Source organism: Miniopterus schreibersii, assembly GCF_964146895.1.
Source record: "Miniopterus schreibersii genome assembly, chromosome: 16".
Taxonomy (NCBI): Eukaryota; Metazoa; Chordata; class Mammalia; order Chiroptera; family Miniopteridae; genus Miniopterus; species Miniopterus schreibersii.
In genome coordinates this window covers 37648465-37660841 of record NC_138116.1, presented here as the reverse complement: position 1 = coordinate 37660841, position 12377 = coordinate 37648465, and the positions used below count along the sequence as shown (strand labels likewise).

General features: G+C 47.7%; 1 protein-coding gene across 1 annotated transcript in view; it reads right to left on the bottom strand.

Annotated features, from left to right (window-relative positions):
- Positions 1 to 836: 836 nt before the first annotated feature.
- USP43 (ubiquitin specific peptidase 43) overlaps positions 837 to 12377 on the bottom strand; it is a gene marked incomplete at its 5' end in the record, with an annotated part of 57285 nt that continues 45744 nt past the window's right edge. The window contains one exon of the mRNA XM_081162536.1: positions 837 to 2544. Within this exon, the coding sequence (XP_081018662.1) occupies positions 1499 to 2544 (1046 nt within the window). The 3' untranslated portion in view covers positions 837 to 1498. The remainder of the gene's footprint in view (positions 2545 to 12377) is intronic.

Genomic DNA, 12377 nt, shown 5'->3' with positions numbered 1-12377 from the left:
GTGAGGCTGAGCTTAGAAAGGGCATGGGAGCTAAACATGGCAAATGACCAACCTCTGAGAAGGAGCCAGGTAAAGCAGGAAGATTCCCAGGCTTCCATAACCCAAGAGGGCACGGACAGCCACTTCTTCCACTCTGCCTGAGAGCACGTGGGCCAAGCCTGGAAGAGAACCTGCGCTTCTGAAATGCACACAGGTCCATGGTGTACATATGCCCTCCAGGTGAGTCAGGTGGCTGGTCCTCCTGCTTTCGCTTTCTGTTATCTCAGATCTTCCCATCTGAGCATTCTTACTCAAAAGTAAGCAATCTTTCTCCGTAGGGAAAATAAAAGGACCTCGTTATTTCTTCATAAGAAAAAAAAGTAGTAGGGATACAGCAATGAGTCATGCAGTATGTATGAGGAAAACTAAATTTGGGGAGTTGGGTGTCTTGAACAAATGGTTCCCATCAGAAAGGAAGTATTTCTAGAAAACAGACTGTTTAAGTACAGACTCATCAGTAACCTCAACTGTTGGGCCACAGGCCTGGGGTCAGGCTCAGCAGCTTCCCAGGAATAGTGACAGGGCATTTGTCAGAGTGGCCGCTGGACAGTGTGCAAAGCTCCAGCACACGGGACGGACAGGCTCGGACTCCCAGGCCCCCGCAAGAATGAGGGAGATCTGGAGTGAGACCCGAGGAGCTTTCTACTTCTTATAAAGCAAGTCATTTTACTTAAAAGCATTTTCAAATTTCAGTAACAACTCAAGTAATGACTGTCTGATATCCACAGCAATGAGTCAAGTTGACTCAGTAGGAACAAAACAACACCATTTATAAAACTTGAATAATTCAGCCATTTCCACATTTCACTGATGGGCTTTTATTAAAATTGTACATACATCTCATACTTAAAACTTTTTTAAAAAAGAGCTTCCTTTTGTCCTAGTATCAAAATAGTTATCTTTTTTAAATAGTTTGAAAATCTTTAATTATTTTGTTATATATTAAATATTCTTTAAAAGTCTCAATCATCTCTCTCCTAGAATCTTGCCTTACTGTCACCACCACATTTTTGGCATCTTTAATGCTTTATCCCAGAGAAACATTAAAAGGAAAATATTTTCCTGTTAAGTCAACTATTTAAATTCAATTTTTTTTAAATAGGAGAAGCCACTGACAATATTTGATTTGAGACTGAAGATTAGCATTAACCAGCCTTCCCTACAGTTATGCTGTAGGGTCTGCTCACATCCAGTCGCTCTTTAGCACAGGGACGCAGGTCCTGAAATTAGTGCTGACCCAACAGCACACTCTAGTGTCCTGTAAGGAGGAAAGCAGCCGACAATACAGGAAGGTCTTTGGGTGTGTTGGAAATCTAGACGTGAAGACCAAAAAAATTTTATTTTTCAGGGATCACGAGACAAGTGGCTTCCCAAAATCCCGCTTTCAATACAGGCTGCCTGCAGCAGCTCGGTGCAGAGTGGAGAGGATGCTAGCTTCACACGACACTGGCACACACCATCAAAAGCTGGACTCCGGTAATGTTTTCCTTCGCCCTAAGGACAGGGTGTGGTACTTCACCCTTTGCGAGGCGCCAAAAGCAGTCTGCTCCCCGGGCACACTCCTCTGTGCCATGCTCGGGGCGCTGGCCCTCGTGGGCCTGCTGGCCTTGCGTGGGAGGTGCAGAGAGCTGGGCGCAGACCGGACAGAGCCCCCCGGCACCCTCAGGGGAGACGGGACTCGAGCCTGCTCATCCACAGCCAGGCTCAGCCTGCCCCTCCCCAGGGAGGCCGGGGCCACCTGGGGAGCCACCTCAGCCTTGTCACTCTTCTTGTTCTCCTTCCTCCAAAACACAGACCTCAGCAGGGTGAGGGTCCCCTGTGAGAGCCTGTCTGTCTCGGGGCCCCTTCCCTCCGCAGTAGCCCTGGCCCTGGCTAAGGGATGCCGGCGTGTGTGGGGCTCGGATCCGGCCGCAGCGGCTGAAGCGTCCCCGGGGGAGGCTGCTCTGTCACTGCTCCCCGCCTGGCCGCTTCCCTTCCAGTCCGAGGTCCTCTGGCCCTCGGGCCGGGCTCGCTTCTCGCTCTCCACTGAGGGCATGACCGTGAGGGGCAGGTCCAACTGCTTGGGGAGCCTGCTGGCCTGTCCTGCAGGTTCCCTGAGTGTCCCTGCTGGGTTCAGACCATCCGAGGTTGCAGCGACGGCACAGTGGCTAAGGCGGCTGGCGGGGCAGGATGCTCCGGTGGGGACTCTCTCGGCGCCTCGCTCACTGTCTTCACCCTTAGCAGAGACGGTGGCATTTGACCTCGGCTCCGCTGACTTGTCATCCCCGCCAGCAGCGCCCGTCAGCAGTGGCACGATGGACTGGCTCGTGGATCGAGGTCTCCGTCTGGACTCCAAGTACTCCACCAACTCGACAGATGCAACCACTGGTTTCTCTCTGTGTCCAAAAGACCACCGAAGGGGCATGGTCTTGAAGGCCCCCTGCTTGGCTCGGGAAGGAGTGGGCACCTTCATGCTGATGCTTCGGCCTCTTACGCCCCGTACCAAGGGCCTGGCCTCCTCGCCTCCTGAAAGAGACACCAAGAGCGTCAGTGCCCAAATATCCCCCCAGCTCAATAAGAGTAACTTCAACGCCAGCCATGGACTGAGCACCGCTGGTGTAGCAGGCGCTGTGCTGGCACTGGGGACACAGCAGTGAGCAAGACATCACCTCCTACCCTCATGTTTTCACCCACTGGTCCACTGAGTCCATATACATATTGCAGCCACAGGGCAAACCAGTGCCAAAGAAGGTAGGTAGACACACGCCCAGCCAGTGAAGATTCCCGATAAAGCCCAGTTCCCGGGGCGTCTAGCCCTAAGATTTAACATCATTTTCACTCATCTTTAAATATTTCCATAAAACAGAACGCTCAGCAAAAATTCTATTTATTGGACCTGCTTTTCCAGGTGAAATTAGGTGCTTGTACCTCTCAAATACGAGAATCTCAGATATCCTTTCTGGGCTAAAAAAAAAGGACTGTGTGTTTGATTTGATCAGAGCTGCCATACATGCCTCCACTGGGTGTTTGCAACATCGGTATATAACTGGAAAGATGTCTTTAATGTATACTGTTTAGCGAGAACAAGTCTAGAGAAACATAGTGGAACCCAGTGGGGGAAAATATGTATTCATATAGGTGTGCAGATGTTTGTGCACATGTATGATGCATGCATGTGAAACCATGCAAACAAGGACGGAGGGATAAACACCAAAATGACAAGGTGTAGAGCGGATGATGGGGGTGCTGCCTATGACTGATTTTCCTCTTAATTCTTTTCTATATCTCAATGTTTCTAAAGGAAACATACATAAAACCAAGGCTGTGTAATTTTTTTCCTTAAGAAACATACAGTTACAAAAATAATTCCATTTACAATAGCATCAAAAAGAATAAAATACTTAGGAATCAATTCAACCAAGGGGGGGAGGGGGGCAAAGGACTTGTACAATGAAAACTGCAAAGCACTGCTGAAAGAAAGAAGACACAAATACATGGAAACACATCCCATGTTCACGGATTGGAAGACTTAATATTGTTAAAATGTCAATATTACCCCAAGCAACCTACAGATTCAGTGCAATCCCTATCAAAATCCCAATGAAATCCTTTGTAGAAATAGACAAACCCATCCTAAAATTCATATGGGATCTCACGGGATCTTGAACAGTCAGTCACAAAAAGACCAATACTGTATGATTCCACTTTGAGGTAGTTGGAGTCGTCAAAATCAGAGAGACAGAAAGTATAAAGGTGATTACCAGAGGCTGGGGGGAGGTGAGAATAGGGTTTAATAGGTAGAGTTGCAGGTTATAAAATGAAGAGAGTTATGGGGATGGATGGTGGTGATGGCTGCACACCAATGTGAATGTATTTAATACCACTGTATACAGGAAAAAGGTTAAGATGGTAAATTTTGCTTATTTTATGAGCATTTTAACACAATAAAAAAGTAAAAAAAAAAGTCACCAGTCATTGTACCACTAAGACCTTGATTTGTAAGACGCCTGCAGTCACTGAGAAAGAAACCTTCATCTGAAACACCCCCCACAAGGAATGAGGACAGTCACGTGCGCTTAGAGAAAGACCCCAGGTCAACCGCTCGAGACTGGCACCCACCCCTGTCCTCTCATCACACAGCAAGGGAATGACTCCAAACTGGGCAAGAGCCACCGCTACCAGAGGCCCCGCCAGGGGCAGCGCACCAACTTGGACACGCATGGAGAGGGACCAGAGACTCTCGGGCACAGGGAGAGCTCAGGGGGTCACAGGGACAGCGTGCAAGGGCCACATGTTGCCGCAGGCGGAGAGCAGCACACCTCGGCCGGGCCTCGGGCAGCAGAACGCCCACCAGTGACAGGGGCAGTCTCACAGCAGCTCAGAGGTTCCTTGAGAATTTCATCCTTCAAGCTCTTTACACAGCATTTTTGGTATTTTTTTTCCTTTAAAGCATTTTTTTAGATTAGCCAGCAATCGACACAAATGCACCCCAAAAGCTCTGTGATTTCAGTTTTGATTGACACCGTTGCTTCACCATTAAATTCCCAGACCACAGAGGAAAAAAACAACGTTCTGGGGTCTGAGACATGTGTGGGGTTTTTTCCACTTCAGAGCCCTGGCAGGGGCAGAAAGAGCAGCTTTGTGTTAAGAGGACAAAGCTGTGACTTCAGCCTTTCCAAACAAGAGCTTGGCCAGCAGCCCTGGAGTGCAAAGGGCTTGGAGGGGCCCCGATGGAGCCAGGCCCACAGCACGGCTGCAGCCCCACTGCAAAGGAACCGAGATGCCCCAGCAGCATCCTTCTCGGGGGGCAGCGGGAAAGCGCCTTTGCCATCTCTCATTTATTTCACTCTGCTGGACCTGAGAGAGAGCCAGGGCTTTAGCTACATTGAGGAAAAAATGGCGTAAGGAACCAGGGACTGGAAAATGCAGCGCTTACTGTTTACTTGCTTCTGGGGGAGGGGGAAGGGAGGGGAAGTCCTGCTGCTCCTCCCTGGAGATGCTGGGGGCCAGAGGCAGAGGAGGTGTTCAGAGACCCCCGAGTGCTGGACTCCCCCACCCCCACCCCAGGAATTGGTGGCCCTGCTCATGCCCAGTCTGGCTTGAGAACAAGAAGTCCTGGGGTCTTATGCCACATTGAGGAGGCGAACAGTTAAGTTCTCTCTGAAGGTCATATAAACCCCAGAAGATACATAACAAGCTTCCCAGAGCCACAGAAGGCCTCCTCACGAAGATGCACCCAGGTAGCCAGTGAGCGTGCCCCCAACACAGCCCCACCCACACTGCGGCTTTGCAGCCAGCAGATGCTGCCCTGAGAAATGCCACGTCTGTCCCTGTTTGACTTTTTATCCTTAGCTAATGAAATCAGGCATGGATCCGACCTCCCAGTGTGTGCTGTGAGCAGGGGCCTCTCCCCACCCTCCTCCGCCCACCTGCAACAGGACCAGACTTTTCCTAGTCTAGCATCTTCCATCTCTCCAAGGGTTCCCACTCACTTAGGCATTCAATAAATATTTAATAAGAGCCTACTGTATGCTAAGGACAGCTTTCAGTGCTGGATACACAGTTGTCAAAAAAATACAAAGTGCTTGTCCCTTATGGGGTTTGACTAAAAATAAAAATATATGATCTCCTGGAATGTTATGACAGGAGCCAAGAGGAAGAATGAAGAGCCAACATAGGGTGGTCAGTGAGTGACAAGCGATGAGAGACCTGAGTGAAGAGAGGGAAGGAGCCATGTGGCAATCTGGGGGAAACAGCCTCCAGGCAGAGGCAGCAGCTAGTGCAAAGGCCCTGAGGCACAGGTAAGCTTGGTGGGTCAGGGAGGCAGGAAAGAGACCACCATGGTTGGAATCAAGGGAGAAAAGGGTCCCCACTAGGGGTCTCCATCTTCTGAGCCCCCATCTGCATTTGCAGACATCTCTGTCTCTAGTTGCAGAGTGTAGCTTGGGGCAAGCCTAACCATCAGACATTTAGAAGATAAGGAGAAGCTACATAGATGAGCCGAGCCTTCTCCACCTCTGAGACTGAGCCACCAGAAGAGGCTGGCGAGGAGAATGGCTAACTCAGGAGCCGAGGCCACCACCTTTCCACCACTCCAATAACCACTGCTCCAGAGAGGGGAGAGGGGAGCCCTTTGGGAGAAACAGAAAAATAACAACAACAACAACACACATAAGGGGGCCTGGCAATCAGAGGATAAGAACATGCACCCATCAGAAGAGCCCCTTAATGAAACAGAGCCACCGGAGGAAACAGACAACTTAAAATTAAAGTTCTCAAGGAGAGTCAAGTATAAAATGACAGGAGACTGAAAATATAATTCTCAGGTTTTTAAATTCAGTAAATGAATGAAGACAGCCAAGGTCACTGTTGGAACTCAAATTAGTGGCCTGAAATTATCTTGAAATTTGTGAAAATTCCATAATTGTGAAAGCAATGTCTCACAACATAGAGCAAAATGACAAAGAGACAGAAATCACAGGGAAAACCTAGGCGACTTAGAGGACAGATCCAGAAGACCCAATAGGCAACTAACAGGAATTTGAAAAGTAGGTGAGACAATAATTAAACAAACAACAAAAAAGAACATTTCCCTAAAGAAAAGCATGCATGTGTAGAAGGAAAGGCCTCCCCAAATCTTAGGTAGGGTTTATAAACAAAATACACACCTAGGCATATTCTGGTAGAATTTCTAAACCCCAAGGTCAAAAACAGAATCTTGAAAGCTTCCAGCCAGAAAGAACAAGTGACTCTCACGTGAAAAAAAAAATAGGCTTCTCACCTGCACCCCTGAGGCCTGGGAGACCGTGGGAAGACATCTGCAGATGCCCGAGAGACAAGGGCTGCAACCCAAGAGTCCTCCCAGCAGCCAAGCTCCATTCACTCCCAAGTGAAAGAAAATATCTGTGGCTACTCAAAGAGTTAGAGAGCATATCACGCACACCTGAAAAGAACTCCTGACCACACGCACATGTCACCCTCCAAAGAGAGGGTGACGGAAAGAAGACAGTCAGTGGTGTTCAGTGGACCCTGCAATCTGTGCACCACCCACCCACATGGGGGTCAGATGGTCTTCGAACGTGCAACATAGTGTTAAGTGTGTTTGGGATAGGAAAGGTGCTGCAAGAGGAATTCTAATTACAGCCTGGAAGAGTTAAACCATCTCAGCAAAATCTAGGAGTTGGGGACTGAGGTGGGGAGTTCTTAACACAGACAAGGGAACAGGTGAAAACACCTGAAGCTCTCACCCGGAGGCGCTGACATGCAACGTCACGCAGGCCTCACATTATTCGGGGAGGAGAGAGAGCAGCGAGGAAATGGAAGGGCTCGCAGGAAATTGTTGGCCTCTCCTATCCACATCATATAGGAAAAGGCATTTGATTGTAATTGTGGGGAAACATAAAGCAACAATTAGCAAGATGGAAAAGAACAGGACTTCCAAATGGACACGGGGGGAGGGAACAAAGAGCAGCACAGTCAAATCAGTGAAAAAATAAGAAAAAAGAAACAAGTAATGGAAATGTTTTAAATGACATCAAGCTTTGTAGTTGTTATATTAAATATAAACAGACTGAACTCTCCCCACTCTAAGACAGACTCTGATTTTTTGACATTAAAACAAAGCAACATAGTGTTTATCAAACTACTTAGAAACTAACTCTAAAAGAAATAATCCTAAAGCAAAAGAGCAGGGTAAAATGATACCAGGCAAATGCAAACAGAAGGAAGGGCTGGAGGGGTGTAAATATTCACCTTGAACAAGGTAGAATTTAAGATTAAAGCATTAAGCAGGGTAAAGAGCAATATTATAATAAGAAAAGACACAATTTATAATGCTCTGTCATCAAAGCAGCTAAACATACGTTTATATTTAAAACAAAAAGTGTTAGAGTTCTGGGAGTACTTGATTAAAAACACACTATACAGGAAGGTGTCAGTACACCTCCTTCCTGGGCAGGCAGCCCCACCTAAGGTCAATTTAAAGACAGAGGTGCGCTGAAGACGACCACCGACTCGCCCAACATAATAGCAACGATATAAAGCTCACATCCCCCAAACAGACGATCTACATTATTTTACATGTGCGCAGAACATTTACAAAATAATACTCATGTGCTTACTTGACCACAAAGAGGGAATGTTTGAGAACCACATTCTTGGATCACAGTCCACAAAATTAGAAATAAAAAGGTGACAAAAAAAAATCTTAACTACTTGAAACTTCCAGATAACCTTTAGATCAAAGAGGAAATCAGAACTGAAATAACATACTATCTGAAAGTCGCCGAAAGAGAGAAAAACAAAGGTTTTGAGGCCCAATTAAAGCCATAAAAGGAAGTTATCATCGGAGCACCTCTACTGCTGAAAACCAAGGAAGCTTAAGTCCCAGGGCCCCTTATTGCCAGGGACCCCAGCCACACTTCCAAATGGTCCTGTTTTTGTGAAAGTTGCAGAAGTAAGCTGTTTTTATGTCATTTTCTTGTACAGCCTCTCCGACACCTGTCCTCAGTTATATAAGCACAGCGGCACAAACGCGAATCTGTTCATTTTAGTTTAAAATTCCTTCGTTATCACAGTGTCCCATAACCAGAGCCACTGGAGGGACGGCGTTCCCAAACTATCAGTGTCTCTCTACAGAGGACGGCCGGCATCCGGGAGGGATGATTCTGTATGGAGCAGCGCACACAGCAGCCCTGCCTTCCACAGGAGAAAACCTGCCCCAGCCCTGGCTGGTGTGGCTCAGTTGGCTGGAGCGCTGTCCAGTACACCACACGGCCGTGGGCTTGATTCCGGTCAGGGCACATACCCAGGTTGCAGGTTTGACCCCCTGCTGGGGTGCATACGGAAGGCAGCCAATTGATGTTTCTCTCTCATATCAATGTTTTTCTCTCTCTCTCCCTCTCTCTCTGGAATCATTGAAAACATCCTCGGGTGAGGGTTGAAAATTAAAATTCTCCTGCAATGAACATCGGGGTGCATATAGCCTTTCTGATGAATGTTTCAGGATTCTTAGGATACATTCCTAGGAGTGGAATCACTGGGTCAAACGGCAGCTCCATTTTTAATTTTTTTGAGGACCCTCCATACTGTTTTCCATAGTGGCTGCACCAGTCTGCATTCCCACCAGCAGTGTACTAGGGTTCCCCTTTCTCCACACCCTCGCCAGCACATGTCATTTGTTGATTTGTTGATGACTGGGGAGGTGGAAGGAACGGGGGGGAAAGGGTCATTGGGTAGAAAAAGGGACATCTGTAATACTTTAAGCAAAAATAAAAATTATTTAAAAAAAAAAAAGTAAAAAAAAAAAGAAAAAGTGAGATAAGCCTTAAAAAATAAATAAATAAATAAAATTCTCCTGCATAGCCACAGGGAGAGATCAGACCAACGGCTACTGGACACCTACAGGCTAGATTGTGATCCTGCCCAGGTTTAGAACTAACGTGATTAAATAAGGCTGTATTTTCAACCACCTGAGAGCTTCTCAAACAGGTTTCAAAATCTATCCCCATTTTATTTAAACCCCAAGAAGGAAGGCTCCCTTTGGGAGCAAGGCTCTTCCAGAGTCGGAACAGAAAAAACTCAACTTTGGAATGTACGTCTAAGAGCACAGAGCCAGGCCTCTGGCAGCCAGAGGGAGCAGGTCGATTCGTAGCCCAGCCGCTTTCCAGGGTGAGCTCGTGACTGGGTACCCCCAAGGCTCAGCTTTCTCCTTTGTAAAGGGCTACTAACTTCACCTGCCCTAGAGATTTTGATGACTAGATAAGATCAATAAAGTGTCCTCAAGGGCCTGGAGGACAGTATCCTTCAATGTTACTTCTTCCATCCTAGCCCTCTCTCTCTGGGGAGCTTTCTGAAGCTGTGCCCCCTCAACCCGAGTACCATGTGGAAAAGTTGGGCCATCTTTGAAGTTGCCTCCTTGTGGGGACGTCAAACATTTGTCGTGGGGAGAACTGAGAAACGGCCTGAGGCCCTAGGCCACTGGGCAGAACTGGGACGAATTCATGAGCTCGTGAGAGGCTCACGCTGATGGGGATGGCGAAGCTTGGAAAGAATGCCTTTTTTGTTCTATAGACACTACTCTAAATGTGCAGTCATGAAATGTGAGGGGAAGAGAGGCGGCCAGCAGGGTGAGTCAGGACATAATGCTTTAAATAGTGCGCCTAGCCCGGCCGGGCGTGGCTCAGCAGTTGAGCGTCGACCTAGGATCCAGGCCATCGGGGTTCGATTCCCGGTCAGGGCACATGCCCGGGTTGCAGGCTCGATCAATGACTCTCTCATCATTGATGTTTCTATCTCTCTCCCTCGCCTTTCCTCTCTCTGAAATCAATAAAGATATATTTTTTTAAAAAAATAAATAGTGCGCCTACATGGAAACTACTCTAAGGCAATCAGGCAAATGTGCGGTGCACATAGAGGTGCTCCGATCAACATCTAGCTGAAACGCTGGGAGCCAAAATTCAAACACTGAGGAATAATTAACCCAGCCATGCTACATGAACTGTTATAAACCAGAGGGCTGGATGCAATGATCATCTAAAACCATTTGCACTTTTAGATCCTATCATCATATTTATTCACTCACCAATATGGAGCAAGAGCCTGGTACGCGCCAGGTACTGTGTTGGCTACTTCGATGCAACGGTAACAAAGGGTGCAGGAAAAAGCAGCTGGTGAAAAACCACATACGCTGTGCCCCAGCAATTCCTCTCCCAGGTACACACCCAACAGAAACACAGACATTCGTCAGAAACAACACAAACAAAAAGTCCACAGCAACACCACCAGTAACAGAGGGAACCGGAAACAACCCCAACATCTAACCACAACAGAACAAATAAGCAAAATGTTCTCTCCCCTGGCACAGTGGGAGATTCTGATGAGGGAGGTGGTGCGGCCACCAGGTAGAGATCCACGAAGGGACACCAGCGAGCGTTTCAGAGACAACCCATCACGTATGCTCCACAGCAAAACGCACATGGATGTTTGGAGAATCCACAAATAACTCGAGAATCCATAAATCTACGACTCAAAGTGTTTCTCCTTAGGATCAAGCAGAACTTCTCCAGTCAGGCTAGGCCTGCGATCGACTCCAGCCCACCCGTGAACCCTCAGCGAGGAGGGGTGCTCCCCACTCCAACCATCACGCTTCCCTTTCCCAATCCTTGCCTCTGCTTTTTTAAACTTTTATTGACAATAGTCAGCAGTTGACAACTCTCCCTCTCTCTCTCTCTCATATACAATTAAACACCTGTACAGAGAACTGCATGTCTCTGAGTTGTTTTGGATATAGAAATATTTTTTGGACAATGGAATAAAATGAAAGAACATTGCCACACACGACAGACATAAATCTCACAAATGTAATGTGAGGAAAAGAAGCCAAACTAAAAAGAATACGCACCGTGTGACCCCATTTATACAAAGTTCCAAAACTGGCAAAACTAGCCCACGGTGTTAGAAGTCAGAATAATACTTCCCTCTGGAAAGGAGGGAAGCGGTCATGATCTCAGGGAGCATACAGAGTTCTTCCCGAAGGGCTTTGTGTCTGCGGTTTTTGCCTTGCTCTCCCGCACTGTCTTCACTTTCTCTCCCTAGACCAAATCGTCTGAATGCTAAAATGAACTATTATTTCCTATTTGGCAAAGAAAAACAAACAAAAGTTGCTGTAGGCCCACATTCCTCTGCGCGCCTGCCCCTTGCCCCTTAAGTCGCAGTCCTTGACGGAGTGTGTGCCCACTGTCACTTCTCCAGCCCCAGTGCCGCTTCTGTTCTCTCCGGCCCAAGGCAGATGCTCTTGGCAAGTCACTGGTGGCCTTCCAGCCTGACCATCACTTCCCATCCTCACCTTAGCCTCTCAACCGTATGTGACACAGTTGGCCACTTCCTCCCGAAAGGTTTTCCTTTTCTGCATCTGTGACTCGTTTCCACCCAGGCTTCTTCCTATCTCACTGGCTGCTCCTTCTAGTCTTTGCCGACCGCTCTGCCTCTGCCCAACCTCTCGGTGCCGGAGAGCTCCAGGGCTGGTCACTGCCTGTACAGGTCCCCTAGGAGAGCTCAGCCAGCCCCATGGCTTTAAATTCCATCCGTGTGCTGACCACTCAAACATTTATCTCCGCTCCATATTAACCATCTTGATTTGATGTCTTACAGGAGTCTCAAAGTTATCACGTCACAATTTCTTGATTTCTCTCCGAAACTGACCGTTTCCTACCCAGTTCTTGCCCATCTCATTAACTGTACTGCTAACCTAACCACCCAGATTTAGATGCTAACGAAGCAAAGTCCTCCTGGATCACTCCCTTTCTCTCACCTCAGCAAACCCCATGAGCTCCCCCGGGTCTGAGCGTCTCTGACCTAAC